This window comes from Tiliqua scincoides, chromosome 1, assembly GCF_035046505.1.
Source record: "Tiliqua scincoides isolate rTilSci1 chromosome 1, rTilSci1.hap2, whole genome shotgun sequence".
NCBI classification, from domain to species: domain Eukaryota; kingdom Metazoa; phylum Chordata; class Lepidosauria; order Squamata; family Scincidae; genus Tiliqua; species Tiliqua scincoides.
Genome location: NC_089821.1, coordinates 253,868,953 through 253,889,358, shown reverse-complemented (window position 1 = coordinate 253,889,358; position 20,406 = coordinate 253,868,953). Strand labels below are relative to the sequence as shown.

Below are 20,406 nucleotides of genomic sequence, written 5' to 3'. Positions count from 1 at the left end.
ATTTGGGCATGCTAAGCATGCATCATTATCCCACCAACCAAAGAAGGTTGGGACTTTGAAAGTTTTGTGTTGTTTCATATCCAGGGAGAAAGTGTTAGACGTTTGCTTGAAATATCTGGTCACTAGAATGATAACAATAAACAAAATAAAATGTTGTGTGAAACTGTTACTGTTTTCTAAAGTAGCAAGGGATTACAGCTCAATTCAAGATGCAATTACAGCAATGGCAAGCTGCCAGCTTTTGGATATGAAGTTGATTCAATGGCGCTTTCCCCTCTTTTGGGAACCCAACTGATCTGAAGTTTGACATCCCGTTATAACTGTATCCATCCTCATCTGGATTCCAGTCAAACATATTAACCCAGTGTTCTTGGATGATGCTATTCTTTACAGTGCAATGAACACAGACACTGGCATATAAATACTAATATTAGCATTAATAATATAAACAACAAGGCGGTAAAGGAGCCGTATCATCCTCTTCTCACATTGGAGAAGCCTTCCCATGAACAAGAGATGAATCAATGATGATTAAGACATCTATACGTTTAAAAAAAGAAAAGAAAAAGTAGGATGAGGAGAGGGGAAAGACTACACATGATGAATATAAGGTATAGCTTGAGCTCATAGTTTCATTGAGGAACCTCTAATAGCTTCCAAGTTCCACTGAACCACAGAGTATATTCATAACTGATTTACACTGATGATCCCCCTGGGCTGATGCCCCCTATGGGCATCACAGTTCTAATTTAATTTTGTAATCTAATTTACAACTTTTACATCTGTGTAAATGACATCCCTAGTATCCCGATAGCCCAAAGTTCACTTTCCTGAATATGGCATTCTTTAAAAACAGAAAGGAATTGCACGCAAGATGCAGAAGTGACAAGCCTGCAATAAAATCAGGTACATTAATAATGGCTAATGCCAAAGGAGAGGGCAGAAAATATTTCATTACATAATTAACATGTTGAAAACACAGAGACACAAGGAACACTTTGAACTATTAAGCACAGGCGATACAAAATGCCAGCATTTGTTTTTATAGTTTTTGTAATCTCACCTGCTAAGACCCTTATCTTCATAAAACCACTGAGTTCCTGAATAAATATTGTGCCAGAGATTTAAATCTTCAGGGGGATTTGATGCAAGTGGCTGCTGGATTTTACGTCTCAGGAGCTCATATCTAACACAAAAGACAAGCAGAACGCTGGGATTATCTCAACTAATGTTATTACACAAAAATCAGGTTGTTTTTAAAAGTCACACATTATTTTGTTTTTACAGCTGTAAAGTTGTGTGATGGTTGTTTTTTTGCAATGTTTCAGGATTTGACAGTTTTTGTAACTTACCTAATTAGTTTCAAAATGGATGATACGTTTTGTGGCGCTATCAGCAAAAAAAGAATCTGAGGGTATTTAATGGCTTATAACATTAAACATTTCAATAACCTTCTAGAATTACATGACTGAAATTCCTGTAGGCAGCCTCTTTAAGCACAGGAAGACTTAAAGAAGCAAAGTCCAAGGGAAGCTTTACATTCATAGAAGCAGGTGCATCCATGCTGCAGTGAGCTGTTTTAATTATAATGAATTATCATCAAGTGCTGAAAATTATAATTCCAATTCAGACCTATGATAGACTTGAAATAGAATATGTTAAGGATAAGTAAAATTTTTTCCTTTTGCTTCCTTTTTTGTTCCTTGGGTTCTCTCTGCCTTTTGTTTCATTCTTCCTATTCAGCCCAATCCTACTGTATGAGAGCACCAGCGCTGCACTGGATGTCGTAAAAACTCTTTAAAATATAGTGGTGGAGGGTTGGCAGAAGGGAAGAAGCGCCAGGCGCCACATTGGGACCTATGGGGTAGCACCTTTGCACCTGCCATGGTGCCGACCCCACCTAAACGCCACTGCTGCCGACTCTGTCCGCCCACCCTCTGGAGCCATTCTTGGGAGCAGGAGAAGCCCAGTATGAACATGAGGCACTTGGAGTACCCTTAACAATACTTCCGGTTTTCCACTTTTGGAGAGCCAGGAGGAAGGTCACATGAGGCTCTTATCCAATCGGGTAAGTATGTGGGGGCAGCATGTTGTGGGGGGGGCAATATGTTGCAGGCATAGCCCCAGGTACTACAGCGGCCAGATCTGTAACTGGTTAAGTGCTTTTCAACACCCTGGGAGTAAGCAGTGCCAATGAGAAGGCCTGCGCTATCCTGCAGGCACTGCATCCTAACTGATGGTAGGGGCAGGTGAGTGCTGCACCTGATGGTGTGGAAATGGGAGGAGGGCATTCCGGAGGCAGGGAGGGAGTGTTCAGGGTGGGAAAGGGTGGGGAGGGGTGGAATGGTGGAGCATGCCTCCGCAGTATTTGAAACCGGGCCTAAAAGCCCTACACGGTGTTATGCAGTTCTGCACCAGCAATTCAGCTTGCGTGGATCAAAGTAGCCCCATTGAGCAGGTTAGGGCTCAACAATCGGTAAGGAAACAAATGTTCCTTTACCCCAAGGAGACCTCTGGCCTGCACAAATCCAGTTCTAGATGCAGCGTGGGCCCAGCGGCCCTGCTGTGCCAGCATTGGATAGGTGTGGACTGTAAATTCTAGTATAACTAAACAAACTTTTAAAATTAATTCTAGAATTGCAACTTGTATAGTTTGCTCTGGCTTTTATTTCCTTCAATTCATTTGTGCCTTTTCTTCTTCTCCACATTACCAATGTGCATGCATGCATTTATACAATACTGAAAAAAACAACCTCAAAGAGATGATATGCATTACAGTGGGCCCGTGTTACCTGCAGATTTGATCATCTGTAAGTCCCAAACTGGCAGGATTGGCCCCTCATGGATCAACCAGAGGTGACGGGAGCTCTGCTCCGACCCTCTCTGGAGGCTGTTGTGAGACCTTTGGGAGGCCTTAGAAGGTAATTTCTGGTTTGGGGGAAAACTGAAAGTGACATTTAAATGCCTTAAAAGACCTTTGGAGGGCTGGGGAGGGTTTTGCCTCTGAAAGCCTTTTAAGGCTTCTAAACGTCTCTTCCAGTTTTCCCCCAAAGCCACTAGTTACCTTCTAAGGCAGTGATTTTCAACCTTTTTCATCTCATGGCACACTGAAAAGGCATTAAAATTGTCAAGGTACACCATAGTTTTTTGACAATTGACAAGGCATGCTGCACTGACAATAGGGGCTTGCATCTCCCAGTGGCCCTACTAATAAATGAACCTCCCCCAAACTCCAGCAGCACACCTGTAGACCACCCACGGCACACCAGTGTGCCATGGCACAGTGGTTGAAAATGGCTGTTCTAAGGCCTCCTAAAGGCCTTAGAAGGCATTCTGAGGGCCAGGGAGGTCACATGCGGCCTCTCGAGCCCTCAGAACATCCTGTGGAGGCAACTGGAGCACCAGTCTAGTTGCTTCTGGAGGATTAGAGGGCCTGAGTCCCACAGATTTCATAATCTGTGGTTTCGTTATCCATGGGAAAGCCTAGAATGGAACCTCCATAGATAATGTGGGACACCCTGTAAATTCCATTTTATTACATGTATATAGGCCAGCTTTCTTCCATCATGAACTTTAAGGCTATATTCCATACGGTTTCCAGCAGTATCCCACTGAGGCATAAATACGACCCACACTTGGCAAACTTGCAGCTACAACTGCATGTCGCAGCACAGAAAGAAGTGCATGACATCCCTGTGTGTGCAGTATCCTGAGTCTCAGTGTTCTCGTCTAGTGTGAAAAATCTCGACAATTCTTTGACTGAATGTTGTTTCCGAGAGTCAAGCCAGATGCATCATTAGTGCATCCATAAGTTTTTTCTTGATTAAAACAGGAATTGTGCGTATGCGGTGGGGAGGGGGGGGAAGACAATCAGGTCCAAAAATGTTGTCATCTCTGACCCGAGACACCAACTTGAGAATCTGAATTTCAAAGTTCACATCATCAAAATACTCTACAGCCTCCACACAAGAACTGCTTCAATATTATTAGTTTATCAACATCAACAGAACCCCCCCCCCACCCCCACCCCAAAAATAGCTCCAGAATTATTTGGTTCTGGTTGATCTGCCTGTAATTTGATGTAGAAGCCCATGAGAAATATCAGCATCTTTTAATGCACTGGATAGTGACAGAGTCCAAATCGCCTCCGGTAGCCACTGCGACTGTCCTATCCACTTCCCTCTCCATCATGTGTCAAACAACTGCTTGAGTGACTGTTCTGGTTGGGAGCAGCATGGCACACCATGAAGAAAATGAAGTTTTCAGGAGCTGGCTATGTTGCATCACTTCTCTCACCAGTGGCAAGGAAGGCATACTGCAGGTGCAGAGGACTGTAGGTTGCTTTCCCAAGACTGCCTCTTATTATTCGACAGTGCCCGGACAGTAATTAGTCTTAGGAATTTATTACAATTACACATGAAGCTAGAACATGAAGCATACTTCATAGTCCATGTATACAGTGCATTTTATTTTCTTATCTCTAAATAGTAGAATAAACTATTAGAGAGAATAATAGAATAGAATACTATTAGAATAGAATAATTAGAGAGAATAGTAGAATAAACTATGGAGAGAGGTGAAAAGTGGTGAGCCCCAAGGATCTGTCCTGGGACCAGTGCTTTTCAACCTCTTCATAAATGACCTGGAGACAGGGTTGAGCAGTGAAGTGGCTAAGTTTGCAGACGACACCAAACTTTTCCGAGTGGTAAAGACCAGAAGTGATTGTGAGGAGCTCCAGAAGGATCTCTCCAGACTGGCAGAATGGGCAGCAAAATGGCAGATGCGCTTCAATGTCAGTAAGTGTAAAGTCATGCACATTGGGGCAAAAAATCAAAACTTTAGATATAGGCTGATGGGTTCTGAGCTGTCTGTGACAGATCAGGAGAGAGATCTTGGGTGGTGGTGGTTGACAGGTCGATGAAAGTGTCGACCCAATGTGCGGCGGCAGTGAAGAAGGCCAATTCTATGCTTGGGATCATTAGGAAGGGTATTGAGAACAAAACGGCTAGTATTATAATGCCGTTGTACAAATCTATGGTAAGGCCACACCTGGAGTATTGTGTCCAGTTCTGGTCGCCGCATCTCAAAAAAGACACAGTGGAAATGGAAAAGGTGCAAAAGAGAGCGACTAAGATGATTACGGGGCTGGGGCACCTTCCTTATGAGGAAAGGCTACGGCGTTTGGGCCTCTTCAGCCTAGAAAAGAGACGCTTGAGGGGGGACATGATTGAGACATACAAAATTATGCAGGGAATGGACAGAGTGGATAGGGAGATGCTCTTTACACTCTCACATAATACCAGAACCAGGGGACATCCACTAAAATTGAGTGTTGGGCGGGTTAGGATAGACAAAAGAAAATATTTCTTTACTCAGCGTGTGGTCGGTCTGTGGAACTCCTTGCCACAGGATGTGGTGCTGGCGTCTAGCCTAGACGCCTTTAAAAGGGGATTGGACAAGTTTCTGGAGGAAAAATCCAGTATGGGGTACAAGCCATGATGTGTATGCGCAACCTCCTGATTTTAGGAATGGGTTAAGTCAGAATGCCAGATGTAGGGGAGGGCACCAGGATGAGGTCTCTTGTTATCTGGTGTGCTCCCTGGGGCATTTGGTGGGCCGCTGTGAGATACAGGAAGCTGGACTAGATGGGCCTATGTCCTGATCCAGTGGGGCTGTTCTTATGTTCTTATGTTCTTATGAATAGTGGAAGTGCAGGGGATCATTCCAGGGTGTTAGGAACCCAGAGGTTTATGGGCATTTGCTTTGGCAGGGAAAGGCAGGATATAATTTTTTTAAAATAATATACAGCTCTGCCATGTGGTGAGCTACCAAAGTTATAGTTTGTTGTCTTGCGCAACAACAGTTCCCAGATGCTAGACTGGCTTTGCCTGTTCTGGCTGGCCATTGGTTATGCTTAATGGGAAGGGTTATAATGACTTCCTGTTCTGGATGGAACTTTGCCTGGGCAAAGATAATCTTTCAAGGCTCTGGCTTATCTGGCTGAGGCTACCCTTGGACCAACTCTGGGTTCCTCGTTCTGTCTTAAAAAACCACCTATAGCCCTGCCCTGACACAGACTTACACTAGAACCACCTACCCATGGACTGTACAAGAGGCTCTGAGATAGTTGGGTCAGGTGCAATTGAAGAGACTGATTCTATGAGTATTTAATGCATTATAAACCCAATCAGATTTCTTTCTTACCCTACCTACTGTAACGTTGGCCAATATTAACTCGAAAGTAAAGGCTGTTTGGACCTATTAGGATGTTGCTTGATTATCAGAAAACTAGAGAATCCCTTAGTCCCAGAGAGCACATTACAAAAGGGACCATCTCTGATTCCAGTATATTGCACAGTATAATTTTTAATTTCATAGATCACCACACACATGGGATTTTCAAGTTCAGGGGTAGACAAAGCTGTAACTTCAGGCTCCTGGTTTTCAAACTGCCTGCCTCTAAGTCAATATGTTGCAGACTGATCTGGAAAGTGTTTTAACAGTCTAGCCAGGCCTACTTAGGCTCCACTGAAGTCCTTCGTAAACTTCCCAGACAAAACACCCAGCACTTCTCTGCTGCTGGCAATAGGGGCAAGTTGCCTGATAGGGTAACATCTCTACCAATACAGGTATTGGCCATCTTGCTCGCAGCCCAGGTAGGCAGGCAGGCCTGCACTGCATCCAGAGCAGGGTTGGACCAGGTTGCTGCACAACTTGGAGTAAGGGGAATTGCAGAGCAACTTGGGGTAAGGTTATTTGGATCTGCGCTATCTAAATCAGTCATGCAGATCTGATCAATTTACACAGCGCAAGGTATAAGGCCAGGCCACTTGGGAGGGGGGTTAGAATCTGGCCTAAGTGCTGGATCCTGGTCCCGCCCCCCTCTCAGGCCCAGTCCTCCCACTGGCCTGCCTGAGACTCATCCACCCTCCCTAGACCCTTGCGCCAGCATCTCGCCAGCGGTGCAAACATACCTTGGACCAGTGCTGTGGAGGCCAGATTCAGCCTCCAGAGGCCAACACACCTCTGTGCGCCGGCCAGCCAACTCTCCCAATGGCATGGAAGTACCTTACAGCACTTTTGTGACAGCTGGAGGCCAGCGCCAGTGACTTGCGCTGGCTCAAGAGCTCTTTAGGATTGCACTCTCAGTTATCCATGGAACCCTTTCCAAGGAAAACCTTTCCAAGGAACCCTGCAGCTCTGTGGATCACAGTTTAAAAACAATTTCTCAGGATGAGTGGAGAGAGTTGTACTCTCTGATACAGCTACATGTGTTACTGCCCGTGTGCCTTACCTTACGTGGGGTCCATTCGGTCTCAATGGAGGTTGCCAGGAAACAGCAATAAATGAATCACTAATTGGAGTCACAGACAATGGACTAACGCCTTGAGGAAGTGTTGCTTGGGTTGTTATGTCAGCAGGTAGACTCTCCGTGCAGCCTCCAAGGTAGCCACCACCTCCCGAGCAAGCCACGATGGTGACTGAGTAGTTTGTGAAAGGGATCAGATTAGTTACTACATGGCTCATTGAAGATGACAAGTTGTTGGTAAGAGTGATTCGAGGGTCTGGCATGCGGATCTCATAGCTCAGGATTTCTCCATTCAGTATGAAAGGAGACTTCCAGGAAACCTGGAAAAAAAAAAGTTTTATTTTTCTTTAAGGTAAAGAATTTTGCAAGATCAAAAAACAACAACAACAAGATATCACAGTCTGAGTATACAAAGATAGCATATTTTAGGTATTTGCCCTGTTCATTTACAGGGCTGCTTTTCACATTCTGTGATTCTTTATGTCTATGGTACTTACATCTTAGCATGATCTCACCATTAGAGATTGGTGAGTTCTTCCTCCTTTGCCTCAGATTAACTCAGTGATGATTGGAGATTTCCTTCTCCAAACTGGAAAAGAGCTAGGATCATTTTCCAAGCCAACCTGACTCACCTTCAGGATTACAGTATCAGGAAATTTAACCCAGCTCCCCATTGGGATGGGGGGCAAGCTTGCTATTTGCCCTAAAAGGAAAGTTACAACAGGCATTCTTGACAAGGAACATTTCTAGATCAGTTAGTTCAAAAATGTCAATCTGTCCGAGTTTGCCAGGGAGCCAAACCCAGAAGATCACAAGGGTGTAAATAATATGAGATCTTAAGAACTGATGAAATGCCTACGCTTTGATACCTGTATGGCATCTAGCAACAAAAAAAGTTTAAGAACGCTGAAGGTCTTTGATAAAAAGTATTTGGAACAGTATTAAACAAAACATTGTTAACAGAGAAATCCTGGATCACAGGAGCACAAACAAGCTACATGGTATCATCATGGAAAATATTTCACTTTGGCAAGGCTTAAAAATTCCTGTACAAATTTCTGCTTCTCCTAGCTCATAACAACCATGACAAAAACACGACACAAAAACAAATCTGAAGCTATGAGGAGGCAGAAATGAATCTACTCTAGTTATTTGCTTTATCTTTATCCTCCCTTATGAAACTGTGTAAAATCATTCAGGCAAGGAAATGTTATGTTGTAATTTACACATGAAAGAAAATATATTTCTTGTTGTAATATAGCCTCCATGTATTACACGTGCAGAACAGATGTAAATCCTCATATAGGTGGGATGGTGGCAAATGCTCATTCCTCTTGAGACTCAAGTTGCTGTCAAAGAGGGGAGTTGGCAAGGAATTATGTAGAAATCTATTAACACTTTCATGCTCATATTTAGGCAGCAGCAGAACACTCACATAAGAAAGAAGGGACCAGCACAATGTGAGCTGAAAGAACCTGCACCAGAGGTGTAGCTAGGGGAGACAGTAGGTACATTGCCCTGGGTACCAGACCTTGAGAGGTTGTCTTAGAGCCCTTCAAAAGGCTTTTCTGGTTTTCCCTGAAAACAAGAAGTGCTTTTTGAAGGCCTTTGCCACATGGGGGTTAAAAATTTGGGCAGTGTTAGCGGGTACTAAAAATGTTTGAGCCCCTGGGTGCCTGATGCCTTAGCTATGCCACTGAAATGCCCAGTCATGAGAGGATGCTAAAAGAAACAGATGCACACTGGTAATAATATGGACTGACTTATATTGGAACAGAGTGTTGGGCCATCTTGCCCAATACCATGTACAGCAACAGGTTTACATCCCATGTCTCAGGTAGCACTTTCCTTGCTCTCCCACTGGAAATGCCAGGAATAGAATCTGGAAATTTCTGCAGGCAAAGCATTTGCCCATCACATTGCTATGCCCCTTCCTATAGTTAGTCAAGCAATCTTTTCACCTGCATCCTAACACAGGGTTACATTAGTCATGTAATATTTTGTGTGGCCTGAAACCAGTCAAGGACAGAATTTGCCAGCTACCTTATTCTACTGTTGCATGCTCACCAAAATAACAAAAAGAGCCATGACTATATCAGATCAAAGGTCCATCTAGCAAACTAAGCATTCAAGAGTAACCAACCAGATGACTCTGGGAAGCTTACAAGCGGGCATGAAAGCATCTGGTATTCAGAGGTACACTATTCCAAACCAAATTCAGCTATCATGACTAAAAGGTGCTGGCAGTCCTACCCTCAATGAATTTATCTAAATCCAAAACGGTTGCTTTGCTTACACAAGAACTTGTGAAAACTTGTGTAGAATCATGAGAATTGCTATAGACTAGTGTTTCCCATGCTGTGGGTTGAGACCCACCAGTGGGTCATGAGCTGATTTTTGGTGGGTCATGAAAAGTTTTTGAAAAAACACAACTTTGCAAGCATCTTTGCTCAGAGGAAAATTGTTCTCTGGTGTGCTAATATGTGGTATGAGGTAATCATCATATCCTCAAATTAAAATGCCACATTTTCCAATTTTCTCTAGTAATCGGCATGCCCTAGATCAGGGTTTCTCAAACTGTGGGTCGCGACCCACAGGTGGGTCCCGAGAAGGTCTGAGTCACCATCTTGGAAACTGGTGATTGAAGTGGGCACCGCCATCTTGGAAAATGGAGCCTGGCAAAATAGACTGTCAGCTCCACCTTTGAAGCCCTTACAGCCTTTCCCTGGCTGTAACGGCAGTAAGCTGCTCCCAGGAGCAAAAGAGCGGCAGGCACAGCCACACAGGAGTGAGGCTGTGCCTGTGGCTGCTTAGTCTCTGCGCGCCTGCTCCTGCAGCATCTCACACAAGAAGAAGAACACACAAGAAGCGTGTGCTTCTTGATTTGGAGGTGGGCTGTGTGCTTTGTGCCTGGAAAGACAGGCACTTTGTTTCCTTGCTCTCTCCCCCCTTAATTATTCAGGGCAGCTGAGCGGGACCTTCCCTGGTTCCTTTAGCCTCCCTTCCAAGGCAGTACAGGGAGGCAGTCAGATCCTGCTTCTGTTATTAGTTGCAGCAATCGTTGAGAGGGGTGGCAATTCTCTTTCTGAATGGCTAACCTCCCCTCAATTATTCAAGACCTGCCCTTGCCCCTTTCACCCCTCTGCTTCCTTCCAAAGCAGTGCAGAGAGGCAGCTGAATCCCACTTCCAGGCAGCACTGCCTGCCTTTGTTACTTGCTTCCACGTGATCTCCTTGGTCATTGCAGGATTGGGGTGGGGGTCTCTTTCAGTACCAGAGCCATTTCTCTGCAGGTTTCCCTGCTAGTTGGAATAACAAAGGGAGGCCCCTGCCACCACCCCTCCAGCCACAAAGAGCTTCCTGATTAACTTCCAATTGAGCCACTACAAATCCTATGCAGATCTGCTCAGAAGTCTACTCAGAAGTAAGCCCTACTCTGAGCTCAGTGGCACTTGCTCCCAAGTAAGGTGGATCACATAGATACAAAATACTGGTGAAGAAAATGGCCATGTATGTGTTAATGTGGGTATGTGTAGAGGTTGATTCTGCAAGTGATATGATGGCAGGAGGATACTGTAATATCATATGATGCACATGGAGAACCTCCCAGCAGGTCCCTGCACCAAGGAGCTTATAAATAATTATCATAGCAGAGACAACAGAGGAAGGCAGGGGACTTCCTGAGTCTATAAACTTATGCACACTTGTATAAACTCCATTTATCTTTGTGAGACTTACAAGTGAATTTGCACACAACTGGGCTGCATAACACCCATGGCAAAACTACAGCTTTTTTGTTTTTAACCTGAGAGTTAAATTTAGGAATTTAACTATTAGTATAATTTGACCTCATCTTGCCTCCACTTAGGTGAAGTGTAAATAGCCTACTATGGATTCAAATATTGCTTGACTGCTTTTTCATTTGGCTTCTGGAACAATAGAATGATTCACTTCAAATGGGGCAGTCAGACTGCAGGTTGATCTTTTTTCTTTTTCTTGAGCAAAGTAATGGGGGGAGGAGAATATCCATTCACACAAGTTGGAGCTGCAGTGTGATGCTGAGTGTTCCACATTGTGATACTACCCCCTTAATCTGGCCACCCCTTTGCCTCTTCTCTCTCTCTCTTTTTCTGGTTCTTTCAGACCCCCCCCCCCCCACCTCTGCAATGACTGAACCCTGCCCTCCAGCCCTTCTCATCACTCTGTCCCCATACCCTTAGACTGCAATCCTATGCACACTTTCCTGGGGGTAAGGAGTAAGCCCAACTTAACACAATGGGGTTTACTTTTGAGTGGACATGCATAGGTTTGTCCTGTTAATACAACATGTGCATAGTATGCAATACAACTCTAAGAGACTGGTTGATGACATTGTTAAGAGATGTATGTGGAAAGATGCATCTGTTGCAAAGAATGGTCTCTGAAATGCAAGGCAGACAACAATCCTTCCTTGGGCTCTCTTTGCAGCCTGCTGTTTGTTTGGCCTTTTTAGTTGTACTAAGCAAGACACAGTTTTCTGAGCCTGACTTTCAATTTGTGGCTTACTGTGCTCTGAGAAGCCATTGGTAGCAGGGGGGAGAGAATTGGACGTAGCTTCTGAGCTGCAATATTTTATTTTATCATTTGCAATTTGAGTTCCTAGGTGAGAACAGCGGTGTCACTTCCTACTTGATGACATCATTTCAGGCTCTGGCACAACAATGACGGCACTTCCAGGTTGATGACGTCACTTCCGGTCATGACATCACTTCCAGGTTGATGACGTCACTTCCGGTGGGTCCCGGTCAGATTGTCATTCTCAGAAGTGGGTCCCAGCCTAAATCATGTGAGAACCACTGCCCTAGATCATATGTCATCCCCCCAGGGCACATCACCCAGGGTGGACTCCCCCCCACTTGCCACACTACTGATTCATACCTACCACTTAGCTGACTATAGCTGCAATCCTAACCAATTTTCCAGCACTGACATAAGGGCAATGCAACTCTGAGGTAAGGGGACAAATATTGCCTTACCTTGAGGAGGCCTCCATGACTGCTCCCCTGCTGCAGGATGTAGCATATGTCCTACTGGCACAGCTATGCCAGTGCTGGAAAGTTGGTTAGGATTGCACCCTAATTCACTTAGCTGACTCACTTACTTCACTTCACTTTTGTGGGGTCTTGCTCACAAAAGTTTATGCACTATGTATTTGGCTAGTCCTTAAAGTGTCACAAGCATCTTTGCATTTTGCTGCAACAACACAGTCACTCACTTGAAACTACTTTATCTACAACTTGAACATGACATTAACCCCTAATTTTGACTATATTCCTTAGGCTGCAATCCTAACCACACTTTCCTGAGTGTAAGCCCCATTGAACAGGTTGAACAGCCCCATTGAACAGGAACCTAAAGGAGCAGGTTCGCAGCTTGGGGGTCCTCCTGAACTCGCAGCTGCTCCTGGATTCCCAGGTGGCGGCTGTGGCTAGGGGGGCCTTTGCTCAGCTTCGGCTGGTGCGCCAGCTGCGACCATACTTGGATCGTGCAGACCTGGCCACGGTGATCCATGCCACGGTGACATCAAGGTTAGATTACTGTAACGCGCTCTATGTGGGGCTGCCCCTGAAGACGATTCGGAAACTACAATTAGTACAGAATGCGGCGGCCCGTGTGGTCATCGGAGCTAGGCGGTTTGACTGTCAGCCCGCTTCTCCGGGGGCTACATTGGCTGCCAATTCGTTTCCGGGCCCAATTCAAGGTGCTGGTTTTGACCTTTAAAGCCCTATACTGCTCTGGGCAAGGATATCTTAGAGACTGTCTATTCCCGTACAATCCGGATCGCCCTCTCAGGTCATCAGAGAAGGCCTTTTTGCAAGTGCCGCCACCCAAGGAGGTCCGGGGGGCGGCTGCAAGAAATAGGGCCTTCTCGGTAGTGGCACCAACATTATGGAACTCCCTTCCCCTTGACTTGAGAATGGCTCCCTCTCTTGAGAGTTTTCGGCGAGGCCTGAAAACACTGTTGTTTAAACAAGCCTTCTGATTTCTGGCCTTTTTAACATTTTTATACATCTTTTAGTTTTTTTTTTTACAGGCTTGATTCCTCGGTGACTTGCTCTTTTATGCTGTCTTTTAATCTGACTACTGTTTTTATGGCCCTGTAATGTTTTTAAATGTTTTTATCTGTTATGGATTAATGTTTTTAAAATTTGTTTTTTTTCATATGTTGTTAGCCGCCCTGGGTCCCGTTAGGGAGAAGGGCGGGATAAAAATAAAGTTTTATTTACTATTATTATTATTATTTAACAAAATAGGTCTTACTTCTGAGTAGACCTGGTTAGGAATGTGCCCTTATAGTGAAGCTTATGAGGTGGAAAATAGTAAACACCAAAGCCTCAAATATTGTCTCAGTCTTTATAATAGCAATGAGTGGCAAAACCCATTAACAAGCTCTATTTTCTCCTGGTCCTCATGATCTCTGCCAAGTATGATGTGATGTTAATCCCCATTTATTTAAAAAAGACTTGTTAATGATCAGTTACAGCCTGTGAACCTCTGCTTTTCCATTTTTGAGCATATATCACAGACACTATTTTCATGATGCATGAAAGTCCTGTTTCTCTGACACCCACTTCTATTAAGCCACCTGCTTCACTCAGCCCCTGTAGGTGTTATTCTAAAAAGTTTAATTAATCATGATCTGTGCCTTGCAGGCATTCCACACTTCTAGGGCAAATGCCCAAGATCTGATCAGGTAACTTTTCATATCTATTAAAGAGCAAGTGCTTGTGAGCCAGGAGAACTTATTACAGAATTGGCATGGTTGGTCATAGATCATGGAAAACACTACCCTCTCTACCTAACTCCAAAAAGCAAAAAAAAAAAAAAAAGGGAGAGGGAAGAAAGCAAAAAAGAACTGATTAACAACAGCAAAAAATATGACCACATATGAAAAGAGTTACAGAGCTGCATAAATTATGAGGTTTCTGGAGAAGTCAAATAGGCTTGTTCATCATAGCTCTCTGATAAGAGCAATGATGAACTCTTCCAGGCTCTAGTGATGTTAGCAATGGCTGTCGGCATCAGAGATTTTTGACAACAATGTGCTAGTATGATCTATCTATCTATTCCATCAAAGAAATCACCAATGCTGCTTACAACATAACAATATTTTTAAAATGTGTTTTAATATTGCTATGTTGTAAGCAGCCTTGGTGACAACTAATCTTACAACTAATCTTACTAATCTTACAACTAATTGCAATAAGTATATTAATACAGATGGCAGACTCATAACCAATATCAAAAAGCAGCCAAACTAAAAGATTTACAAAAACCTAAATGAAACAAAAAGGTCTTCAATGTCCATTTAAAATCAGGCAGTGTTACGGCTAGCTGGCTCTCCTGCGGGAGTGAATTCCACAAGCAGGATATTGAATATATGGCAATGGATCTACCATTATAATATACCTTGACTTAATTATGCACTTCATTATTTATAAATATTCTCATGCAATGATTTGTATCACAATTATCTTGTCACATGGTTTTTCTTTGGCGTTTGTAAATGTAGTTTACCTGCACTTGGATCCAACAGAGTAACAATGCAAGCGGAAGATGCTTCTGATTACACAGGACAACACACATTTTGCTTCCTTAAACATTACACCAATTCCTGGGTCTATTTGGGGTGCTGATTCCAAAAATGGCATCCGTTTTGCCCTATCACGTCCAGTTTTGGAGACACGGCATAGCCTCTTTAGTGAATGGTTCAAGCAGCTTCCTCATGAGGAAGCCTACACCATGGCTTCCTCATGAGGACGCTGCTTGAACCATTCACTAAAGAGGCTATACTATATCTCCAAAACTAGATGTGATATGGCAAAAACGGATGCCATTTTTGGAATCAGCACCCCAAATTCATACCAAACCACCATAAAGTTTGGGAAAAACTTTTCTGATTCTCAATTTTGTAGGCCTGTGTTATGCAAGGATGTGCCTGTTTTATTTGGTTGATTCCTCCCTGTATCAGCAGCCCCCTTACTGCATCAAATGCCATTGTGGACTCTCACAAAGCTATTTTCAAGGCTGTGCAGGTGGAAGCAGCAGGAAATAGAGGCTGAGAAAGCCCAGTTCTATGAACCCAATTCTATTTTTGTATCTTAGAATCCAGGCCTAAGGCTTGTTTTCATCTTTGTGATTTTGGCTAATAGCAGGTTGTGACAACAACTAGCTGTGCCTCTCTGTTGTCACGGGAGTCTTTGATCCCACTCCTATGAACTGCTCCATTAGTGCAGAGGCTCATAAGGATCAGGTCATATAAAAAGCAAGAGTACATTCTGATATCACTGGCTTGGATCCAGAAAGTTCCCTTAAGCATATCCCAGTGGGATATTTGAATTCTTTTTCTTTGAGCAGAAAACCATGGTGGCATATCAAGCTTGCTTTTTAAACTTGGCTGCTATTCAGGAAACACAAGCCCAAAGTCCCCTTATGTGAGTGGAAAGTTGTGCAATTTTTTGGATCCACTGCCATTTTTGGAGCCATCTTAAGCAAATGCTTCCCATGTTAGAGAAAAATCACAGCCTATAAGCCAATGTAGGACATGAGATTGGCTTGTATTGTGAAAGCACAGCACAGATTTCCAAAAGTGCAAGTAGCAGTGCTCAGTTGCACTTCTTTTCTCTACTGAGTTAAATGACCTTTAAGGTGCAAGTTAATAAAAGTAGGGCATGAAAGTAAGAGGGCACACACTGGATGGTTTTGTGTTGAAAACAGCAGTCATCGATTCGTGGATCTGAAGCTTGGTGTTCAGGGGAAGAAAGAAGGTGCCCAAGAGGGAGCTAGAATAGGGCAGCTACTGGGAGAGATTAACTAATTCACTATAATGATTCAGGAAGCTGTCATTTAAAGATCAAAGCACCTTATTTTCTCCACCACAAAATTTAAAGGGACAGAAATTAGCCATTTCCTCCCCATTAAACAGCTATAACCTTGGGAAGCATTTCTTTTAGGCATAGTCAAAACCTTACTATTTAAAGCAGAACTGCATTTCAGGAAATTAAAAAAAAAAGCGCACAGACTTAATAATTCCACTGGACCAGGACTATGTAGGAATTATCCGAATACGATTTTTGTATGAGTCAAAAACTTTGCATTTCCCCTTGGTTCAAAAATGCTGGTTGCAACAAACAAACATGATGGGAGTTTTCAAAGCAGTGTTTGTTTTGTAAAGAGAACTTTTGTACAGGGAGCAATTCCAGCACAAAATTCCTTTTGCACAGGACACATAGTTATCCATGCACTGGAAGATATAGGATGGTATACATGGGAAAATATAAAGCAAGCCTGCACATTTTGACCTACCAAGTCAAACGCAAACCCAGCTTGTTCCATTCTCCCAGTCATGAATGGCAATCAAATGGTTTTAGAAGTACAACAGTAAGCTGTTCCTATTTTTACTCCTTCCCAAAAGGAAGCTCAGGCATCTAATAAGAAAACAGTAGCCTTTAGTAAAGCTGTTTGAATTCTACACACCACAAAATCATTTGTACTGATTTTAGGACTAAATAAAGAAACAGAAATGTGTTATTTCTTTATAATAAAATTTACTACATCATATTTAAATAAATATTTAGGTTCAAACTTTAAGGACTGTAGTCAATGTGACTACAGAAAGCTGCTATTAATTCCCTATCTTTAGTTTCAGAAAATAAATCGTTTCCCCAGACTCCTCCCATAGTGTCTTTCTTAGTTTCAGAAAATAAATCCTTAGTTTCAGAAAATAAATCATTTCCCCAGACTCCTCCCATAGTGTCTTTCTGGTACTTTAGTTGTAACCTAGAATACAGTTTTCACTAGGATGGAAAGGGATTAAACTCATATGCTTCTCCAGATGTGTCTCATTGGCTGCTGCTCCCCTATAGCAGATAAGAATATGACAAGTGTGTAGCACAATACAAGGAGGTTCCCACTTGTTCTGAGAACCAAGCAGGTGCTGGATACTCACATATATTCAGCCCCTGTTAACTGAGTAAAGAACAAACTGAGCAAAGAGGCATCTTTTAAAGTGGTGGTCCTCTTATATTGAGCAGGGGATGAGCAACTGTTCCTTTCAACCCCAGCATAGCATCTTGTCTGGGTACTTGTCTGGGTACTGTTTGCTGGCTTTTTTCTGCATCTTTTTTAGATGTTTGACCCCTTTGGAAAACCATTTAGGGTCAAATCCTATCCAATTTTCCAGTGCCAGTGCAGCTGTGCCCATGAGGCATGCACTGCATGCTGTGGAGAGAAGGCAGTCACAGAGGCCTCCTCAAGGTACGGGGAAAAATATGTTCCCTTACCTCAGGGCTGCATTGCTGTTGCACCAGTGCTGGAAAGTTGGATAGGATTGGGCCTTCGTTAGCTATGTCAACTGATTTATGGACATTTTTGTTGTTGTTGAAAAATGGCTTATAAATATTCTTATAGCAAATTTCTGTAAAAAAAAAAAAAAGATAGGAAGTATGAACATCTCACCAGGGTGCTTTAAACTCTCATTCAATCAAGATGATGCATTTTCAGAATATACTTTAAGAGTAATATATTCTATCTTATCCTCTATAAGCACAGACAGTTCCCTACCAGAAGAACGTGATACATAAGCAAGCACACCTTGGTGACTACCAGAAAAGATTCTTTTTTCAATATCCCATGACGTGTTTTGCAGTTGCCAAATTCACATACCAATGCAAAACTGGTCTGCATATTATTGTAACTGTGGTGACGGAAATGAAAGTATAAGAACATAAGAAGAGCCCGCTGGATCAGGCCAGAAGCCTACCTAGTCCAGCTTCCTGTATCTCACAGTGGCCCACCAGATGCTTCAGGGAGCACACATGACAACAAGAGACCTGCATCCTGGTGCCCAACCCTGCATCTGGCATTCTGAGGTAGCCCACTTCTAAAATCAGGAGTTTGCACATATCTATCATGACTTGTAACCCGTGATGGACTTTTCCTCCAGAAAGTTGTCCAATCACCTCTAAAAGGCATCTAGGGCAGATGCCATCACTGCATCCTGTGGCAAGGAGTTCCACAGACTAACTACACACTGAGTAAAGAAATATTTTCTTTTGTCTGTCCTAACTCTTCCGACACTAAATTTTAGCAGAAGTCTCCTGGTTCTGGTGTTGCGTGAGATGGAAAAGAGTGTCTCTCTAGCCACTCTATTCATCCCCTGCATAATTTTGTAAGTCCAATCATGTCCCCCTTCAGGCGCCGTTCTAGTCTGATGAGCCCCAAACACTATGACTTTTCTTAATAGGGGAGGTGCCCCAGTCCAGTAATCATTTTGGTCACTCTTTCGTGCACCTTTTCCATTTCCACAATATCCTTTTTGAGATGTGGCAACCAGAACTGGACACAATACTCCAGGTGTGGCCTTACCATCGATTTGTACAATGGCATTATAATATTAGCCGTTTTATTCTCAAGGTGTGTATATATCAAGGTATGTGTTGATGCCAGATTATCCTTTTTCCCTTGTGTCCATCCTCCTTCTTAATCTTTAAATATATTTCAACGATGCCAGTTGTGTTGATATTGGTAGAAGAAGAAGGGAAAGCTGAAGACTTTGTAAATGGATTTTATATTTGCTGAAAAGACGATAGGCTTTTTTAACATGGTGGGAGAAGAAATATCTATTGAAAAAATATTATTCTTATTTGATGCATTTGTATGTTATACTTGCAGCACAACCCTATACACTTCTACTCAAAAGTCTCAATGTGTTCAATGGGATTTACTCCCTGAAATCATGTACTGGATTGTAGCCTTAGCAAAGTAACTAAACAGAAAAAAGACATGTGTTTCTTCTGGCACTGAACTGCATTTTGAACACATGGAGTTGCCTTATTTTTAAATCAGGCCAACTTTATCCTGCTGCTGACTACAGGTATAATCTAATTATCCCCAGATTTTTCACCCGAGGTTTTATATCAACACAATGAGAAGGGCCCTTTAAATTAAAGGAAAAAAGTTGTTTAACAACAGCCTCGTTAATGCAAAACAGGGCAGCTGGCTGACAATCCATCAATCATTCTCTCTCCAGGCACTTAGAGCAGCTTCACTCCAAGGCAAGTGACCCCTTCCTTCCCCCTGAGTACATGAAAGAAAGATAATCACTTTGCATTCTTTTCCAGTGCTGGGTTCTGGGTGAAGGGAGAGGTCTCTGTCTCAGACTGAAGCCTTTCTAAGCGCCTGGAGAGACAGTGATTGATGGATTGTCTGCCTAATGACTCTGTCTTACATCACAAAGGTCAGCAAGGCTGTTTTTAAATCACAGAGCAAAGGAACATTGTTTTTTAAATAGATTTGCTTTAATACGATTTTTGCCATTCACGCGAGTTTTGGGAATGGAACCCTCCCAAATAAGGAGACTCAACCTGTATTCTGAATGGCAAAGATACTCTAGGACCTGAAACAGAAGCCTTTCCCACTTCAGATACATAAGCATTATATAAATATTCTTAATCATAGCTGATGATACCAGAAATTGTGCCTGGGAACCTTGCCACTAAACTATGGCCCCACCCCATCTGTCAGAGCGGATAGTTGCAGAGCTTGGATTTGGGAAACCCAGACTCATGCCCTTGCTTGGCTATATAGCTTGCTGTTACCACTGGTCAAAGGTGGCACTCTCACTCAGTCAAACCCAACTTCACAGGGTTGCCATAAGTCATAAGAACATAAGAACAGCCCCACTGGATCAGGCCATAGACCCATCTAGTCCAGCTTCCTTACAGCGGCCCACCAAATGCCCCAGGGAGCACACCAGATCTGTGCTGTCAGAGTGACAGTGGTGGCAGTGGAGCTGGAAGATGAGGTAAGTCTCCCCCTCTCACATGCTCTCTAAGTTCACAAGAAAAGAATGGGCCAGTAGCTGGGCAGGCAGTAGGCCAGATGTCGGTTTGCTGTCACCCCCGACCTGCTATCCAAAGCAGCCATTTCAGCTGGCCTTATGGCTGGGCCACCTGTGTCAATTACAAGCTATGACGGAGAAGTGACATCATTGCTAAGAAAATGGTAGCACAAATAGAATAAATATGGTATTTGCAGACTTGGGCCAAATAAATAAAT

General features: G+C 43.2%; 1 protein-coding gene across 1 annotated transcript in view; it reads right to left on the bottom strand.

The window, feature by feature from the left end:
* Positions 1-20,406, bottom strand: part of USH2A (usherin) — a 567,365-nt gene that overhangs the window by 181,328 nt on the left and 365,631 nt on the right. The window contains exons 41-42 of the mRNA XM_066623430.1: positions 7,295-7,629; positions 1,064-1,186 (exon numbers count right to left, since the gene is read on the bottom strand). Coding sequence (XP_066479527.1) covers positions 1,064-1,186; positions 7,295-7,629 — 458 coding nt within the window. The remainder of the gene's footprint in view (positions 1-1,063; positions 1,187-7,294; positions 7,630-20,406) is intronic.